Source organism: Lathyrus oleraceus, chromosome 1 (assembly GCF_024323335.1).
Source record: "Lathyrus oleraceus cultivar Zhongwan6 chromosome 1, CAAS_Psat_ZW6_1.0, whole genome shotgun sequence".
Classification (NCBI taxonomy): domain Eukaryota; kingdom Viridiplantae; phylum Streptophyta; class Magnoliopsida; order Fabales; family Fabaceae; genus Lathyrus; species Lathyrus oleraceus.
Window position 1 is genome coordinate 374,430,453 of NC_066579.1, and position 21,466 is coordinate 374,451,918.

General features: G+C 35.1%; 2 protein-coding genes across 2 annotated transcripts; both read left to right on the plus strand.

Annotated features, from left to right (window-relative positions):
- The first annotated feature begins 9,417 nt into the window (after positions 1–9,417).
- Positions 9,418–10,299, plus strand: LOC127107884 (chitinase 2). Its single transcript, XM_051045231.1, has one exon. It carries the CDS (start codon positions 9,418–9,420, stop codon positions 10,297–10,299), a length of 882 nt encoding a protein of 293 aa, XP_050901188.1.
- Positions 10,300–18,880: 8,581 nt separating this feature from the next.
- On the plus strand, positions 18,881–19,762 carry LOC127107895 (chitinase 2). Its single transcript, XM_051045239.1, has one exon. It carries the CDS (start codon positions 18,881–18,883, stop codon positions 19,760–19,762), a length of 882 nt encoding a protein of 293 aa, XP_050901196.1.
- Positions 19,763–21,466: the final 1,704 nt, after the last annotated feature.

Sequence of the window (21,466 nt, forward strand, 5' to 3'; positions counted from 1 at the left end):
TTCTCTTACCTTTAACTCTTTATTTTTACATATTTATTTTTCGCTGTTAAGATTGTAATCTTTTTATTTTATTAAAATACCTTTAAACTCTGAAAATGATAACAATATGTTTTAAAACTATTGTTTTTTAAACCCCCACAATTCACTCATCTTCTTGTGTGTGAGGTCAGATGTTCAATATATATGCATATCCTTAAAAGCTTAGTGCATTACTTTTTTGTGGAACTATAAAGAATAAATTCTTATAAAAAGGAGTGGGTCAAGTGTTTACGTCTATGTTGGGTTTGTGGGAAGTTGTAAGAGGCTATGTATACGTACCTTTTATGGAATTAGTTAATGTCCATCCTCATATATGAACTGAGGTATTGATATGTGACCTTTTGGGCTTGGCTAAAAATCCAAGAGTTGGTATGTCTTAAACCATTTGCTAGAAAGTATAACCAAGATGATGAAACCAATGGATAACAAGAGTTAAAGAAGAAAATTCTTAGCTTTGATGCTGTAAGACTTAAAGAAGAAATTGTTTAGCTTTTATTGTTTTGATGACGACAAAGAATGAATCCAAGTGGTCAAAGATTCATAAGATGGTGGACCAAGATCAAGCTCTCCTTTTGAATCAGACTAAAATTGGCTTGAATGAAGAATCAAAGTTTATGATCACCAATGATATCTTTACCACTGGCTAATGATTGTGACATAAGTTGAAGATACCTCAAGCCTCGTCTAATAGAATATTTTATTAAAGTGCGTATATGATTTTTAAACACGACAAAGAACTTGAAGCTTCAATGTGTAAAAAAGAATAAGTGTAAAAGATTGCATGATCCTGTCCGACTGAGTGATCAATGTATTGCAAGAACACAACGACATTTTCATAAGTATAATGGCTAAATCACAAAAACACTAAAAATATGTTTGAAGTCTCTATTTTTAAACTAAAATAATAAAATTAAGCTTAATCGATTGAATTCGAAATTGTAAACGTGATTACGAATTTTTTTTGAATTGTCTAACCGATTAGAACAAATACCTAATCGATTATATGATGGTGAATCAAGTCCATAATAAAGTTATAAACTTTTATGATCAACTAACCTCTACAAATATCTAGTGTTAGTATTCTTCCCTTAACTCTTTTACTATCCGATTATTTTCTTTACCTTCAAATTTCTATTGTTTATTCAAAGTTTTTTATCAAAATATTTTTAAACTCTGATTTAGAAAACAATATTTTAATAAAAAAATTTCAAACCTCTACAGTTCACCCCCTCTTGTGTATGGAGTCCCATGTTCAACAAGGGGCATCGAAGCCTAACTCCTATTTAGGCCTATCATTCCAGGAGGTAGGGATGGCAATGTGAAGGGTTTGGACATGGTACTATAGTACCCATCCCCATACCCACGATTTGAAAAAATCCCCGTGCCCGAGCCCATACCCGCCTGGGTGCCAAAGTTAGCACCTGTGCCCGTGCCCTATGGGTATGTAGGTACCCATGTCCGCACCCGTGACCCGCATTTTTATTAAAATAAATAGATCAATTATAAAAAATCATATAATTTTAAGTTTTTAAAAACAATTAAAAAAATTTCAAACATTTTATTATTAAAATAAACGAGCACTTAATTAAATATTTAATGGTTTAACATTGATATACGTTTTATAATTGATAGACATACATTTTTATATAATAATATAAACTAAAATATGTAAATCAAAATAAAAATACATAAATATATAGTATGCGGGTATGGGGCGGGTTGGGTACCAAGGTGCCCATACCCGCACCCGTACCCGCTTATTTTTATGGTTAATTACCCGAGCCCATGCCCATACCCATTTTTGTGGGTTTTTACCCTACCCGTTGTGGGTAAATTTATGGGTGCTCATTGGGAATGGGTCAAATTGCCATCCCTACCAGGAGGAAGATGACATCCAATACAATTTGTTACAAGAGAACTTTCTTAAACACACCTCAACCATTTAATGGTGATAGATTTAAATTATGGAAATATATATTTAAAATATTTATTCAAATTTTTGATATTGAATTATGGAAAACAATAATAAGTTGTCTATTTATCCATATTCACCAAGTTGATGGTGAAGTGGTAGATAAACTTGATAATGTTTGGGCCGTAGAAGAAAAGATAATATTTGAAATTAATTTTAAAACTAAAATTTTCTAAGCCATGTCTTTAGATGAAAATAAATATTTCCATATCCATATTTGTAATTCCACGAAGGAAATGTGGGACACATTAAAGAGTTGGTTGGGAAATAGTAAGGGAGATTTGTGTAGATATTAGGACTCTGTGAAACAAATTATCCATAACAAGTATAATGATATACAAACATCATTCAGTCGAAGCATCATAGTTTTTGAACACAGATTTGAAGAAAAAAATCTTTATACTCAGTTGGTCGACAACATATCTCGAGCAAGTTTGAAGGAACTCGCATTAGCAAACATCCCTATTCACCGCCTCCACACAAAAAATTCATTCAAACGAATTGTCAATATTGAGGGCGACGTTAATTGCGGTTTTTTTGTTGTTTCGACTTTACTCGGTAAAGGAGAAGATAATCACACACTTGTTAGTCATCAAATTATCCATGAGTTAAGGCCCCATAAAAACTCATATGCACGACTTTACGGAAGGAAATAAAATGTTAATGCAATTTCTGAGTCTTTTGTTCCTTGCATTAGTGGACCAGCACTGGAGGAAAAATGGACGCGTTTCCCTGAAATGTGTCATTTTATAGAAAGTGTGTATGATATAGAGTGTGTATTAATCTTACAAGAAACGATTTTTCGGAAACTTTTTCCTCATTGCGCACTGCCCCACCTCAAAATCCAAATGATTGTATTATGTGTATTAAGAGGCTTTCAAAATGATGGCACTTTGGTCAAGTTTATTTGAAATTGGGATACCCTATACCACTTACATTAATGGAGTTGATGGCTCATTCAACAACAAAATTCGAGATTTGGCCTAACCAATTTATGGAAATGATGTAGGAGTTCACCAAATTGAGGGACATTGAAAGAGAATAAAATGCACAAAAGTCAAATGGGGATCACTCATACTATAGATTTAGCTGGGACAGATCTTTCGATTCGCTTTAATTTTTTGGCATCAATTAATTATATGTAATTGTGTATTAATATTAATGAAGTGTAGTATATAAAATTTCAAATATTTTAATACATTTTGATGTTTGTCAAAAAATTTGTCCATTTGCCAAACAAAATACACAAGTTTTGTTTTCTGTCTAGATCAGGAGAGGTTTTGAAGATTCATCTCCGGAACCTCCACTAATACAAGATATAACTTTTAAGGTCAATATATGTCTACAACTTCTATAAATATAGGCTCATGTTTTTTATTTCATACAAACATAAAATGTCGCAAATGAACATCATCTGGTATTTCACAAATGTCTCATTTTCCAGTGCGACACCCAGGTAAAAATTTAAGATCAATGAGTATATCTCATTTGCAGATCTACAATGCGAAGTTAATAATCTCTTATATTACGGAGATAATCGAAAAATTGTGAAGCTCGAGTACCGTTCTACGTCAATTAACAACGAAGGCAAGATTGAGTTCAACAACTATGAACTCAAGACAAATGTAGATGTAAGAGCTATGTTGAATATATTTTTCCGTTACGAAACAAAAATTCGAATCGAGGTGGAATCGACGATTTCAAGATCGATCGAAGATATTGTGAAGATTTTGAAGCGTCCACCTGTATATTGAAATGTAATTTCTGATTTTACGTTAACATCGTATATGTCATGTTGATTTTATGTTATGAATGATAATTTTATTTTGTCAAAATATAACTATTTACACTACGCCAAATAAGGGAAAAGAGGGCGCTTATTTTGGCCTATAACAGCGCTTTTAAGCGCCCTCTAAAGTGGCGCTGACATAGGTAAAGACAGCGCTTTGTTTTCCTGGAGAAAGCGCTGTCTAAAGTGGCCACATTATAGTGCGCTTTCAGAAAAAAGCGCCCTCTGGAGTGGTCCATAAAGGGACACCTTAGAGGGCGCTTTCTGGAAAAGTGCCCTCTAAAGTTGTCAATGTAAAGTGTTTAGAGGGCGCTTTCAGGAAAAAGCGCCCTCTAAAGTTGTCAATGTAAAGTGTTTAGAGGGCGCTTTCAGGAAAAAGCGCCCTCTAAAGTTGTCAATGTAAAGTGTTTAGAGGGCGCTTTCTGGAAAAAGCGCCCTCTAAAGTTGTCAATGTAAAGTGTTTAGAGGGCGCTTTCTGGACAAAGCGCCCTCTAAAGTGTTAGTTATTTTAAAAAAATTTGTTTGAAAAACAGTGGATATTTAATTGGTAACCTGTTCGAATGCTGCAAAAGTGTAAAATTCATATTGATTTCATCCTTTAATCCAATGTTATACACCATTAATCCATTGATATATACAACATGACTCCATTTATATACAACATTAATCCTCCATATATACAACATTAATATATGATTCTTTGATCAACAATATACAACAACATATTCATGATTTAGTAAAAGTACAACAACAATATACAACATATATACAACAACAGCATACAACAACAATATTCCATACATATATGTACAACAATATACAACCTAGCTATATGATTCTTTGATCAACAATGAATTGACACAATTCATCCTTCATTTCATCCAAATGAGCTCTTGAGTAAGATTTGTATTCCTCAAAGTACTACAATTAAGAGAATAAAACATATTCATGATTTAGTAACAAATTAGATGAAATATCTGACAGACATAATTAAATATACAAATACACACGAATATTTAGGGGAATTTCACTTACGCGTCAAACCGTCTTCTTCATACTCGGATATTTACTCCAATCACCCGATAACGAATCGAGATAATACACTATTAGTCTCGAAAGATCCATAGCAACCAACACCCAGTGACCACTGTATCCAAAAGCTGTCTAGTAGTTCTAACCAATACTAAACAAAATAACGCCCATCCACCCATGGTGAATAATAGCAAGTGTGCATAATAGGCAGGAGGAACTGCATACAAGATAATATTTTTGTTAAACTAAAGTTTTGTATAGCCTAAAACAAAAACAAGCAAAGGGAATCGAGTAACAAACCTATTGAGACAGATCGAGTACACCTCGCATAACTGAATGGAAAAAACTAGTATCAGAAGGCTTCTAAAATTAAATGAAAACAGTACAAGTTTAGAATACATTAATTAAGATTAAAAAAGCAAATCATATCATTACGTGTAGCACAAGTTATTGGTCAAACTCTGTAGCTGGTCTGCAGTGAATTTATTTTCATCATACAGCACATGATAATGCGTTGGTCGACTAGTCCCCTGCAAAAAGAACACGTCCAAATGCAAATAACACAGAACTGTCAAAAGGCGATTGAGCAACAAATAGTAAACAATGGCATAAAGTTAAATGACATAGCTAATATTACCTGAATTCCTGCATGGCTGTTAAGGTAAAAATCAAATTCCCTAGGGTGACAAATGCTGGTGTCTACCACGGTTCCTTTGAAAATTTAGAACAACAAAATCAGCAAAAAGTGATAAATTCAAATGATAATATATACCAGCTGCGTTGAGAAATATATTGAAAAAACCTGGCATAATATTTCCACTTCTATCGGTCTCTTTGGGGTTGACAGGAAAGAGACGGGTGTGATGTCTCTTTTGGACCACTACAAAAGTAACTTTAGGTAGATACCCATCCTCTATTGAGACACAAGCCATTTGAAAAAAATTAGTTGGTCTTCAGCACTCCAATGTACTTCAAATTTTACACCCTTGTCTCTTGCACGAATGATTGACTTCATAATAGCCATTTTACCTGTAATAAAGAAAACAATTAAAATCAGATGACAAATGTAAAAACAATTAAAATCATAAAAGTCATTTTACCTGTAATAAAGAAAACAATTAAAATCATTTGACCTGTACCTTTTTCACTAAGTTCTCTTTCTTTTCTTGGTTGGAATATGTTCTACATGTCTCTTAACAACACGGACGATTGGATTGATCCAAATACCCTCATTATGATCATTTCTAATATATGAATCATTTGATATAATATTCTCATCTTGATCATTTCTGGTAAACGATTCAATCTCAACATCAATATCACCTTGATCTCTAGTGTTTTCATCAATTACTTTGTTGGAAAAAAGAACTATAGACCATTTCGTACTTTTCGGATCATTGACATAGAACACTTGTCTAGCTTGAGAGGCTAGAATAAAAGACTCATCTTTGTATCCCACCCTATTAAGATCCACTTGCAAAAATCCTGACTTATCCATTCGAATGCCGTTATTATTTTCAACCCACTTGCAACCAAATATAGGAATCTGAAACTTCTCATAATCAAACACCCAAATGCGCTCGATAACACCAAAATACGACAGATTTGCAAATTTGGGGTTTAAGTCCTTCACACTTGATATGTGCATTGCTTCAGCTACCACGGTGACACCACTATTCTGCATAGTACTTTTATCATCTTGTTCTTTGGTATAAAATGTGTATCCATTAATCGTGTATGCGCTATAAGAAAAAACATGGAAACTTGGACCATATGCTAAGCATCTCAACCTTTCTGTTATTGAAGCGGGATCTGAATAATACTTTGAATAAATATGATCCTTAAACCAAGGTATAAAACATCGATTGTGCTCTCGTACTATCCAATTTTCATTTCTATTGGGATTTAAACCTCGGAGAACATCCTTGTGAATTTCAACATACGGCTCAACCTCATTCTCATTGTGCAGAACATACAAATGCACTTGATCCCGTTCGACCCTTGATACTGCCACGATTTTATTTCCAATTAGATTTTTTCCTTCTTTCTTTTCGACAAGCTGAGACTTGGGGAGTCCGATTGACTGAACATTAGACAAATATTCAGTACAAAACTCAATCGCTTCTTCAACAATGTATCTTTCAACCATACAACCTTCTGGTCGACTTCGGTTCTTCACGTACCCTTTTAATATTTTCATATAACGTTCAACAGGGTACATCCATCTCATATAAGCTGGTCCACACAATTTGTCTCTTTCACAAGATGAACAACTAGATGTACCATTATGTCAAAAAATGATGGAGGAAAAAACATTTCAAGCTCACACAAAGTAATAACGATTTCTTTTTGCAACATTGGTAAGATCGCAGGATTGATCACCTTACTGCAAATTGACTTGAAGAAAGAACACAACTTAGTTATAGAGCTTCTTACTTTTTCTGGAAGAATAGAACGTATACCTATTGGGAGAAAATGTTCCATTATAACATGGCAATCATGGGTCTTTAAACTCTTTAACTTGAGGTCTTTCATAGACACAAGTCTTCTAATATCTGAAGAGTACCCTTCTGGAACTTTAACTTCACTTAGAAACTTACACAATGTTTTTTTCTCCTTTCTAGATAGAGTATAAGCAGCAGGAGGTAGATATGTTCGTTTTCCTTTCTTCAAGGGTCCTAATTTAGTTCTTATTCCGATCGCTATCAAGTCCTTTCTTGCCTTAAGGCCATCCTTAGACTTTCCTTGTATATTGAGTAACGTGCCAATAACACTTTCAAATACATTTTTTTCAATATGCATAACATCAAGAAAATGTCTCACATACAAGGACTTCCAATACGGCAATTCAAAAAAAACTGACCTCTTCTTCCACCCACTTTTGACAAGTGTGTGGGCAAAAGGCTTGCCAAACTGAGTATCCAAATCTTTCACCTTTTCAAAAATTTGATCACCCGTCAATACAGGTGGAGCTCTGCCTTGTTCTGTCTCTCCATTGAACGCCTTTCTCCATCCACGGTAGTGATGATTTGAATTTAAGAATCTCCGATGACCGAGAAAGACATTCTTCTGACCAAACTCCAAGCGCTTCCAATCTGTTTTATCTTCACAAATAGGACACGCACATTGACCTTTTATGCTATACCCTAACGTGAAAAAGAACGAAAATAACAAAACGCGCAGTATGTTATAATTTTAATGTTTACTAAAGGGGACATTAGAGGGCGCTTGTGGGAAAAAAGCGCCCTCTAAAGGGGGCCTAAGAGGGCGCTTATGAAAGCGCTCTCTAAGGCTTTCCAGAAGCGCTTTATAAGCTGGAAATGCACATGGACTTATAACAGCGCTTCATTAAAAGCGCCCTCTAAGGGTAACCTTAGAGGGCGCTTTCTAAAAAGCGCCATGTATTGTTGTCCCTCTATCTCCTCCTTATTTTATCGTTTCACCTTAGAGGGCGCTTGTGAAAAAAAACCGCCCTCTAAAGGGGGCCTAAGAGGGCGCTTATGAAAGCGCTCTCTAAGGCTTTCCAGAAGCGCTTTATAAGCTGAAAATGCACATGGACTTATAACAGCGCTTTATTAAAAGCGCCCTCTAAGGGTAACCTTAGAGGGCGCTTTCTAAAAAGCGCCATGTATTGTTGTCCCTCTATCTCCTCCTTATTTTTTCGCTTCACCTTAGAGGGCGCTGTCTATTGCTCCTTATTTTTCGCTTCACTTTAGAGAGCGCTTTTGTAATAAAGCGCCCTCTAAGGTGCGCTGTCTATTCCAGTTTTTGGCGTAGTGTTAGTTTTCTTCTACTATTTCTGTTTCAGTTTGCTACGGAGATGTATCTACCAATAGATTTCGGAGATGCATCTTCGGATTAAAAAAACACCACACTTTTATGACATGATTCAGAACTGACATACGTCGTTTGTGTTTGAGATGCGTCCAAATATGCATTTTTGAAATCTAAAGATATTTTTATATTTTTATGTTGTGTCCTAATAATATATATGGTGCATTAAGAAATCTCTGATATACATCATTAATGTATATAGGGTATGTTTTGAAAAACCAACTTTGGGTTGGAAAGAGAACCCTTAGGCCAAATGGTTAATCTTAGAACTAATTTGATTAAAATAAGTAATTCTGCTTGGATAAAAATAGGACTCGTATCCTTGAGACTCCTTATGCTTGGAATTGTTTTTTTTTCCTTCATGCATCCCTAACAACCGTAGTGTGAACATTTTTAAGGGAATAGTGACATATAATAGTATTTATAATTTGATGAATCTTGCTTCTAACTTAATTAATTAGAATAAATTTGTCAAACCAAAAAATTGATTAAAAGAATAGGCAAGTGTATGCATACTTTATTTTGAAGCATTTGGAATGCACATCTAAGCATATACTTGGTTATTGTCTAGACGTGTTGTTTAATACTACTAGTTTATACTGCACAGCGATAAAAGAGCATTACATTAAGAAGACTAATAAATAAAAGCTTCATTAAAAATAAGACTTATAGGCTTATAAAAGGGCATAAGAAGTTGATTATTCCAGTCACAACCAATCAAATCTCATAGCAAAATACAATTGATTTCACAATGTTAGAACCTGAATTCAAGGCAGTTTTGAAGCCTACCATTTTCCGAGAGTACATCAATGGAAGTTTAGATGATTATCCTGCGGGCATGATCAACGACAACATGAAAGAATTCCACTTCATTCTGGGCTTTGCCACAGATACGTATGTTAATGGAAAAGGCACAGGAGTATTCACCCGCACTTGGAACTTTAAAAACTTAGGCCCAGCACAAGTGTTGAAGCTCATTGTAGAGCATAGGAATGTGAAAGTGGTAATAAGCATAGGAGGCCAGGGCCCTGAAGATGTATTCAACCCTCAGAATAGAGACATCTGGATTGCGAACGCCAAATCATCAATCAAAGATCTCATCCTAGATTACAAGATTGACGTCGGATCAGACGGCATTAGCACGACTTACGGTATTGATATTAACTATGAAAACATCGATTCCAGTGTGGATGACTTTGCCTACTGCATAGGGAACGTCATACAACAACTCAAGGAAGATGAGGATCTTTCCTACTCCATGTGTGTGGTGTCCATTGCTCCAACAGAGGCTCTCCAACGCTACTACCTCAGACTGTATCTCAAAAACAAAGACAAGATTGATTGGATTAACTACAAGTTCTATAAGCAGAGTTTTGACTCAGAGATCGAGTTTGTTAAGCTCTTTAAAAGACTAGTTTATGAATATGGTGCACCGTTTAAACTCTTGGCAGGAGTTAGCACCGATACAATTACAAGTAAATCGTATGCAATGACAACCGAATTCTTTGTTAAGGGATGCACAATCCTACTTAATACTGCATCACTAGCTGGAGTTTTTGTTTGGGATGCTAACTCGTCAGCTCCAAGATATTCACTTGAGGAACAGATTCAAAAACTCTTTACTAAAAAGTGATTACTTAATAGGTTCTTAGCTAGCTAGTAATTTGTTTTTATTTCACGGATCATACATACTATAATTAATAGCAACGCTTAAAAGATCTATCAGTTATCGGGTGCTCTTTTTACTGCTTATGTCTTTGTATTATGTTATGTTAGAATTTGTGAGATATGAATTGCTTCTCTTTCTCTCTCTCTCTTATGTATCATGAAGTATCTGTACTATTTTAGTAACAAGTTAATAATAAGAAGCAATTATTATTGGTTTCAATTACTATCTCTACTAGCCTCTTACCTCACTTTTTATTTTTCACCTTTCATATACCAATTTCAAATCGTTTTTACATTCCATAAAATTAATTACTCATGGTGTCAAAGTTTTGTAATGATCAATATTTCAAAATGAGTATCAATTCCTAAATTATGATTACATTAATTTATCAATGGGGCCAATATGTCTAGTTTAAAAAGGCTAGACCCTTTTTCTTTACAGAAAGTCTATTGTGTATATATATAAATGAGAAGGGACGATAAAAGGAAAAAAACTTGACACAATGTATAAATACCTTCAAAAAGCGTTCTAGTATACACAATCTTTAATCTCAACTTTCACTACCTTCAACCTTGAACCCTAAACTCACTTGGGCATTAAAGTGTTAACCATGCAGGTACCCCATAAAGTCCACCGTATTCGAGACGACAACACCGTTAACAGCATGACATCAACACTATTTCTGATTCCGCAACGAAACAATGATTCTGTTTGTAAAAATTGACTTTCGATTCAAATGATTTTCACGTTTTCACGTTGGACCCTCATATATGATTTTCGCAGAAGTCTCCAACGAAGAAATCAAAGTCACGAAGCCAAGATTTTAGATTTGTGTCGATTTGATCCACCAAATTCTGGTGTGATGCCAAATAAGCGGTTACGCCGATTCCGAGCCACCTCGAAGCAAAGTCATTAGAACCCTTGGATATAGATCCCGTCTGAGGACGTCTAGGTAGATCGGTGGCATCTGAAGGAGAATTGCGGTCCAAAACGCAGCGGAAATTAAAATTTTCTCCTTTAGAGATCCTTACGAATGGTCATGATCAGTGATAGAATATTTACCTCTTGTGACGATTGAAACCTTTGGTGCAGATCTCTTGTGACGATCAAAACCTTTGATGCAGATCTACTGAAATCATCAGTGAGTGTGATGAAGTACTGAAAACCTCCTCTGGCTGGTATGTTCAGTGGAACACATACATCAGTATGTATGAGGGCCAAAAGATCATTAGCTCTTTCACCTTTTCCTGTGAATGGAGACTTTGTCATCTTTCCAATTAAACAAGATTTGCATGTCTCATATGATTCATAATCAAAAGAGTCCAACAGTCCATCTTTATGGAGTTTAGAAATGCGTTTCTCATTTATGTGGCCTAATTGACAATGCCAAAGGTAAGTTGGATTTAAGTCATTAGGTTTCATCCTTTTAGTATTAATGTTATAAATAGGCATTTCAAGATCAAGGACATATAGTCCATTGTTCATTTGTGCAGTAGCATAGAATATATCATTCAAATAAATTGAACAACAATTGTTCTATATTACGAATGAAAAACCGAACTTGTCCAAACAAGAAACGGAAATAATATTCCTGCTAATTGCTGGTACATAATAACAGTTCTCTAACTGAATTATTAAACCACTAGGTAAAGTCAATTCATAAGTTCCTACGGCTAAGGCAGCAACCTTTGCTCCATTACCAACTCGTAGGTCGACTTCACCTTTTGCCAATTTTCTACTCCCTTTTAGTTCTTGCACATTTGTACAAATGTGAGAACCGCATCCAGTATCTAATACCCATGATGCAGAAGTAGATAAATTAATTTCAATAACAAAAATACCTAAAGTTGGAGTCTCTACTCCATACTTCCTATCTTCCAGGTAGTTTGGGCAGTTCCTCTTCCAGTGTCTGGTCTTACCGCAATGGAAGCATGTGCCTTTCTTTTCTATGTCTCCACTAGGCTTTAAAATAGTACTAGTGGGTTTGGGTTTGGCAACTTCCTTGCCTTTCCCTTTATCATTTTTTGAGGACAATCCTCAGGTTTCGGTACCAATCCAGAAAATTTGTCCCAGACAATTTTTTCTTGTCAAGGTTTGATCGCAGTATGTTGTTAGAGGTGTTTGTTGTCATGGTAATCTACACAAGGATTAATGAAAATATAAGTATCATTGACATATTTAATTAGGCCTTTAATTAAATATGCTCCCACTATTTTATTCAAAACAAATGACCCTCATCATTTGATTCGGAAAATCCCGTTGGAAGATTTTCTAGTGGGTCGAGATCCTTATTTCACTTCGTTCTAAGTCCGCGTAGGCGGATTACACAAAACTAGGTTATTTAGGTAGGAACTCCTTCCAATTGTATCTCATACAACTCTCGAAAATTTCAGTTGGGTGAATAACTCCTTATTCCAATCCATCATATGGATCATTCCCAACTCTTGCTTCTAAACATATATATATATAATCTTATTATAATTTGTTTAGTTAAGTTTGACCCATTATTTTAACCGTTGGATATTACAATTATCCCATCGCACCTTACTAATATATAGATCATGCACCTCGCGTAGGCGAAACCTACATTATCCATTACTAGTCTTGATGAGTGTTAAAACTTGGAAAGCATAAACTTAATATTTAATTTGAGGGAATTGCAATTGTTCTGATCTCACAAGCTTATTTATCATATAAATCGTCTCTCACATGCATCAACATATATTCATATGCATCAACATACATACACATACATCAACATACATAATGAAACAGTTATGGCCCCTAGCGCAATTGTTCTCCCAAGCCAATGAGAGAACCTAAGTTAACCTAATAACGATCTAAGCTTCTCCAAGTAAGATCTTCAAGGTTGTCCTCCTTTGATATTGAATTCTTCTCTTTCTTCATAATATTGTCTTCTTTTCTCTCTTCATAACATTACATTATATGAAGAGACTCCTTTTACATACAAGGGATTGAGATGAGAAAAGAAGTTACATTAAGAGATAAAAAGGAGAGGCACGACACGCACGTTGTATTTAAAAACCCAAAACAAAATGAAGGAAGACTAATGCCATAACTGATCACCATAAGGCAATAACGATAAACACATTATTATTATTATTAATTTTTACTTCCTTTAATTTATTAAAACCAAATTAAATTTCGGCGATCGATCATACTACGCAGAGTTAGCCGGGGGTTCCGCTGACCGATCAGCGGACGGGGATCAAGGGGGCAGCGCCCCTGTCCAAAAATTTTAATGAACAATTCATTTGAAATGGACATCGTTTTGCATCAACATAACTCTTGCGCAGTCACAAAACAGAAACCCCGAGAATTCTGACTCTATGAGTGTGACGACCGTCACAAGCATGTTACGACCGTCACAAGCATGTTACGACCGTCACAGGCCCATGACGAACGTCACGCGGCCAAAAATAGAAACGCCTAGAATTCTGGATTTGTGAATGTGACGACCGTCACAAAGCACATGACGACCGTCACGTCCAGCTTGTTACGATCGTCACAAGCTCGTGACGAACATCACGCGGCCAAGATAACAGAACTTTGAAACAGTCAACAAACGTGTTCCAAAAAGCCCTAAATTCACAACTCTTTGACGGCACAACCCTTGCGCCATCACCAACCCTAATGCGCCAATTTCAGACCGTCAAACACACCTCGATTGTTGATTCAGTATGATTGATCAACAGGTCATTGCTTCACCATACTAATGTCGGATTCCGAAGCAAATGACCATTGATCACTCAAAGGAAAACAACCATTTAGTGTTTGAATGAACGAAACAGAAACAATATATCATATATACTGTACTATGCATTAGGATTACTTATATCATATATAAGTTGATCGGTCTCAATTGCGTAACATATGGACGATCGATGTATCGCTACTTCACCATACTAATGTCGGTACCGAAGCATAGTCAACATCAATCATCCAACTCGTACACTCATGATGCCAAATTTAATTACCCGTTTAATTAATTGATTCATTATGTCTTTTATTCATATTAATGCAGAAATTAAACAGCTATCCGATTCATGGTTTCGTAAGTGGCTTTGATACCACTGAAGGAGAATTGCGATCCAAAACGCAACGGAAATTAACATTTTTTCCTTTAGAGATCCTTACGAATGGTCATGATCAGTGATAAAATATTTACCTCTTGTGACGATTGAAACCTTTCGTGTAGATCTCTTGTGACGATCAAAACCTTTGATGCAGATCCACAGAGCGATCACGAACGTTGAACGATGACAACGTCTCTACTCAGTCCACACGAACAGATTCCTTCAATCTCAGTGTTAGCTGGTACGAATGAAGGCTTTGAGTGAGAGAGAGGGAGAGAAAACGAAAATGATGCAACCGCAATTAATGCTTTTGCACAAGGGTTCTATTTATAGAACCACTTGTGTGGGCTTCAAGCTAAAAAGCCCACTTAAGTGTATTTTGGCCCATATCTTATAATATGCCCAAAATCACTTAAGCCCATGGTACCTTGCCATATTTCGTATTCTACTCAAGTACACCGTACCTTACGATGTTCTATAATTCACTTAAGGGCACCGTACCTTACGGTATTCCTTAGTTACTCTATCTCTCATCAATCCGTCCTTTGTGTGTGACCCTGTAGGTTTTCGTGACGTTGGCAATTATATTAAATCACGCATTTAACATAATAAACAGTGAGCGGTATCTAGCAACACATCACTGCTACCCAAGACACGAAAATGTCATGTGATCTGACAAAACCTTCTGTGGTAATACTTATATGTATAATTACCCTTTTGCCCTTATGTCTATATTGAACACAAGGCATAGACCGTGTCATCCTTGTCCAGTTCAATATTGGGCCCATAGATATTTATCCTGTTATGCAGGATGGACAAATTCCATCTAGGTCACTCATGTCCCTCAGCATGCTTCGTGGAGTACACATCAACTGTTTTTATGGTTATCCAGTTACGGATAACGTTGGATCAGCAATAAAGCACTCGACTCTACATCTAGGATCCATATTGGTTTCAGGTCGAAGAGTGGTATACACTATTATCACCATGAGAATAACTTATGACACTTTGCATAACATTCTATATAGTATTCTCATAGCGGGTCAATCTAGTATAAATATTACTCATAATATTCATACCTATGTTTAAGACTTGATAACTCTTTATCCATGATCCATGAGATGTGATCATCAGTCTACAAACATAATAGTCTTAATGCTTTAATAGTCTTTATCCATGATCCATGAGATGTGATCATCAGTCTAAACTTTAAGAATAGTGTCCCTATGTTTAATGTGCTCTCATGATCAAGTCACACTTGATACATTAAACGGACTATCTATTCCAGGGACTTTATTAAACAACCATAATAAATTAAAAGCCTTTTTATCATTAATAAATAATTCGATACAAGTACCAAAACTATTGGCCTCTAGGGCTTACACCAACATCAAGTCCATAATAAAGTTATAAACTTTTATGATCAACTAACCTCTACAAATATCTAGTGTTAGTATTCTTCCCTTAACTCTTTTACTATCCGATTATTTTCTTTACCTTCAAATTTCTGTTGTTTATTCAAAGTTTTTTATCAAAATATTTTTAAACTCTGATTTAGAAAACAATATTTTTAATCAAAAAATTCAAACCTCCACAGTTCACCCCCTCTTGTGTATGGAGTCCCATGTTCAACAAGGGGCATCAGAGCCTAACTCCTATTTAGGACTAATCATCCAAGGAGGAAGATGACATCCAATACAATTTGTAACAAGAGAACTTTCTTAAACACACCTCAACCATTTAATGGTGATATATTTAAAATATGGAAATATATATTTAAAATATTTATTCAAATTTTTGATATTGAATTGTGGAAAACAATAATAAGTTGTCTGTTTATCCATATTCACCAAGTTAATGGTGAAGTGGTAGATAAACTTGATAATCTTTGGATTGTAGAAGAAAAGATGATATTTGAAATTAATTTTAAAACTAATATTTTCTAAGCCATGTCTTTAGATGAAAATAAATATTTCCATATCCATATTTGTAATTCCACGAAGGAAATATGGGATACATTGAAGAGTTGGTTGAGAAATAGTAAGAAAGATTTGTGTAGATATTAGGACTCTGTGAAACAAATTATCCATAATCAGTATAATGATATACAAACATCATTCAGTCGGAGCATCACAGTTTTTGAACACAGATTTAAAGACAACTATCTTTATACTCAGTTGGTCGACAATATATCTCGAGCAAGTTTGAAGGAACTCGCATTAGCAAACCTCCTATTCACCGCCTCCACACAAAAAATTCATTCAAACGAATTATCAATATTGAGGGCGACGTTAATTGCGGTATTTGAGTTGTTTCGACTTTACTCAGTAAAGGAGAAGATAATCACACACTTGTCAGTCATCAAATTATTCATGAGTTGAGGACTCATAAAGACTCATACACACGACTTTACAGAAGGAAAGAACATGTTAATGCAATTTATGAGTCTTTTGTTCCTTGCATTAGTGGACCAGCACTGGAGGAAAAATGGGCGCGCTTCCTTGAAATGTGTCATTTTATAGAAAGTGTGTATGATAAAGTGTGTATTAATCTTACAAGAAACGGTTTTTCGGAAACTTTTTTCTCATTGCGCACTGCCCCACCTCAAAATCCAAATGATTGTATTATGTGTATTAAGAGGCTTTCAAAATTATGGCACTTTGGTCAAGTTTATTTGAAATTGGGATACCCTATACCACTTACATTAATGGAGTGAATGACTCATTCAACAACAAAATTCGAGATTTGGCCTAACCAATTCATGAAAATTATGTAGGAGTTCACCAAATTGAGGGACATTGAAAGAGAATAAAATGCATAAAAGTCAAAGGGGGACCATTCATACTATAGATTTAGTTGGGGATAAATCTTTCGATTCATTTTAATTTTTTGGCATCAATTAATTATATGTAATTGTGTATTAATATTAATGAAGTGTAATATATAAAATTTAAAATATTTTAATATATTTTGATGTTTGTCAAAAAATTTGTCCATTTGCCAAACAAAATACACAAGTTTTGTTTTCTGTCTATATCAGGAGAGGTTCCGAAGATTCATCTCCGAAATAAGACAATAGGGTGGTACAGGATATGCATCTTCAGAACTTTTACTAATACAATTTTAAGGTCAATATTTGTCTACAACTTCTATAAATATAGGCTCATATTTTTTATTTCATACAAACATAAAATGTCGCAAATGAACATCATCTGGTATTTTGCAAATGTCTCTTTTTCCAGTGCGATACCGAGGTAAAAATTTAAGATCAATGAGTATAGCATTTTTGCAGATCTGCAATACGAAGTGAATAATCTCCTATATTACGGAGATAATCGAAAAATTGTGAAGCTCGAGTACCGTTCTACGTCAATTAACAACGAAGGCAAGATTGAGTTCAACAACTATGAACTCAAGACAAATGTAGATGTAAGAGCTATGTTGAATACATTTTTCCGTTACGAAACAAAAACTCCGATCGAGGTGGAAGCGACGATTTCAAGATCGATCGAAGATATTGTGAAGATTTTGAAGCGTCCACCTGTATATTGAAATGTAATTTCTGATTTTACGTTAACATCGTATATGTCATGTTGATTTTATGCTATGAATGATGATTTTATTTTGTCAAAATATAACTTTTTAGTTTTCTTCTACTATTTTTGTTTCAGTTTGCTACAGAGATGTATCTATCAATAGATTTCGGAGATGCATCTTCGGATAAAAAAAAAATCACACTCCTATGACATGATTCAGAACTGACATACGTCGTTTGTGTTTGAGATACGTCCAAAGATGCATCTTTAAAATCTAAAGTTATTTTTATATTTTTACGTTGTGTCCTAATAATATATATGGTGCATTAAGAAATCTCCGATATACAACATTAATGTATATAGGGTATGTTTTGAAAAACCAACTTTGGGTTGGAAAGAGAACGCTAAGGCCAAATGGCTAAGCTTAGAACTAATTTGATTAAAATAAGTAATTCTGCTCGGATAAAAATATGACTCGTATCCTTGAGACTCCTTATGCTTGGAATTGTTTTTTTTTCCTTCATGAATCCCTAACAACCGTAGTGTGAACATTTTTAAGGGAATAGTGACATATAATAGTATTTATAATTTGATGAATCTTGCTTCTAACTTAATTAATTAGAATAAATTTGTCAAACAAAAAAACTGATTAAAAGAATAGGCAAGTGTATGCATACTTTATTTTGAAGCATTTGGAATGCACATCTAAGCATATACTTGGTTATTGTCTAGACGTGTTGTTTAATACTACTAGTTTATACTGCACAGCGATAAAAGAGCATTACATTAAGAAGACTAATAAATAAAAGCTTCATTAAAAATAAGACTTATAGGCTTATAAAAGGGCATAAGAAGTTGATTATTCCAATCACAACCAATCAAATCTCATAGCAAAATACAATTGATTTCACAATGTTAGAACCTGAATTCAAGGCAGTTTTGAAGCCTACCATTTTCCGAGAGTACATCAATGGAAGTTTAGATGATTATCCTGCGGGCATGATCAACGACAACATGAAAGAATTCCACTTCATTCTGGGCTTTGCCACAGATACGTATGTTAATGGAAAAGGCACAGGAGTATTCACCCGCACTTGGAACTTTAAAAGCTTAGGCCCAGAAAAAGTGTTGAAGCTCATTGTAGAGCATAGGAATGTGAAAGTGGTAATAAGCATAGGAGGCCATGGCGCTGAAGATGTATTCAACCCTAAGAATAGAGACATCTGGATTGCGAACGCCAAATCATCAATCAAAGATCTCATCCTAGACTACAAGATTGACGTCGGATCAGGCGGCATTAGCACGACTTACGGTATTGATATTAACTATGAAAACATCGATTCCAGTGTGGATGACTTTGCCTACTGCATAGGGAACGTCATACAACAACTCAAGGAAGATGAGGATCTTTCCTACTCCATGAGTGCGGTGTCCATTGCTCCAACAGAGGCTCTCCAAAGCTACTACCTCACACTGTATCTCAAAAACAAAGACAAGATTGATTGGATTAACTACAAGTTCTATAAGCAGAGTTTTGACTCAGTGATCGAGTTTGTTAAGCTCTTTAAAAAACTAGTTTATGAATATGGTGCACCGTTTAAACTCTTGGCAGGAGTTAGCACCGATACAATTACAAGTAGTTCATATACAATGACAACCGAATTCTTTGTTAAGGGATGCACAATCCTACTTAATACTGCATCACTAGCTGGAGTTTTTGTTTGGGATGCTAACTCGTCAGCTCCAACATATTTACTTGAGGAACAGATTCAAAAACTCTTTACTAAAAAGTGATTACTTAATAGGTTCTTACCTAGCTAGTAATTTGTTTTTATTTCACGGGTCATACATACTATAATTAATAGCAACGCGTATACATCATGCTATGTATAGTATATTACATATTGCTAAATAAGATCCATCAGTTATGGTGTGCTCTTTTTACTGCTTATGTTTTTGTATTATGTTATGTTAGAATTTGTGAGATATGAATTGCTTCTCTCTCTCTCTTATGTATCATGAAGTATCTGTACTATTTTAGTATCAAGTTAATAATAAGAAGCAATTATTATTGGTTTCAATTACTATCTCTACTAGCCTCTTACCTCACTTTTTATTTTTCACCTTTCATATTCCAATTTCAAATCGTTTTTACATTCCATAAAATTAATTACTCATGGTGTCAATGTTTTGTAATTATCAATATTTCAAAATGAGTATCAATTCCTAAATTATGATTACATTAATTTATCAATGGGGCCAATATGTCTAGTTTAAAAAGGCTAGACCCTTTTTCTTTATAGAAAGTCTATTGTGTATATATAAATTAGAGGGGACAATAAAAGGAAAAAAAACTTGACACAAGGACAATAAATTATGAGTCAATCATAAAAAATATCTAAAACAACAAAACAAACAAAATCACAAAAACAACTAAAAACACCCTACGTTAAGAAAACAAAAATATGTATTAAATGTTTAAAAATGGTTTCGTGTCGATCAAAGACTCGGGACCGACCACTCCATGTCGGCCAGAGGCTCACGAGGTCCATTATCTAGCCTACTCCGTCAGACCCAATGTATAAATACCTTCAAAAAGCGTTCTAGTATACACAATCTTTAATCTCCACTTTCACTACCTTCAATCTTGAACCCTAAACTCACTTGGGCATTAAAGTGTTAACCATGCAGGTACCCCCATAAAGTCCACCGTATTCGAGACGACAACACCGTTAATAGCATGACATCAACATTATTTCTGATTCCGCAACGAAACAATGATGCCGTTTGTAAAAATTGACTTTCGATTCAAATGATTTTCACGTTTTCACGTTGGACCCTCATATATGATTTTCGCAGAAGTCTCCAACGAAGAAAACAAAGTCACGAAGCCAAGATTTTAGATTTGTGTTGATTTGATCCACCAAATTCTGGTGTGATACCAAATAAGCGGTTACGCTGATTCCGAGCAACCTCGAAGCAAAGTCATTAGAACCCTTGGATATAGATCCCGTCTGAGGACGTCTAGGTAGATCGGTGGCATCTGAAGGAGAATTGCGGTCCAAAACGCAGCGGAAATTAAAATTTTCTCCTTTAGAGATCCTTACGAATGGTCATGATCAGTGATAGAATATTTACCTCTTGTGACGATTGAAACCTTTGGTGCAGATCTCTTGTGACGATCAAAACCTTTGATGGAGATCCACAGAGTGATCACGAACGTTGAACGATGACAACGTCTCTACTCAGTCCACACGAACGGATTCCTTCAATCTCAGTGCTAGCTGGTACGAATGAAGACTTTGAGTGAGAGAGAGAGAGAGAAAACGAAAATAATGCAACCGCTATTAATGCTTCTACACAAGGGTTCTATTTATAGAACCACTTGTATGGGCTTCAAGTTAAAAGCTCACTTAAGTGTATTTTGGCCCATATCTTATAATATGCCCAAAATCACTTCAGCCCATGGTACCTTACCATATTTCGTATTCTACTCAA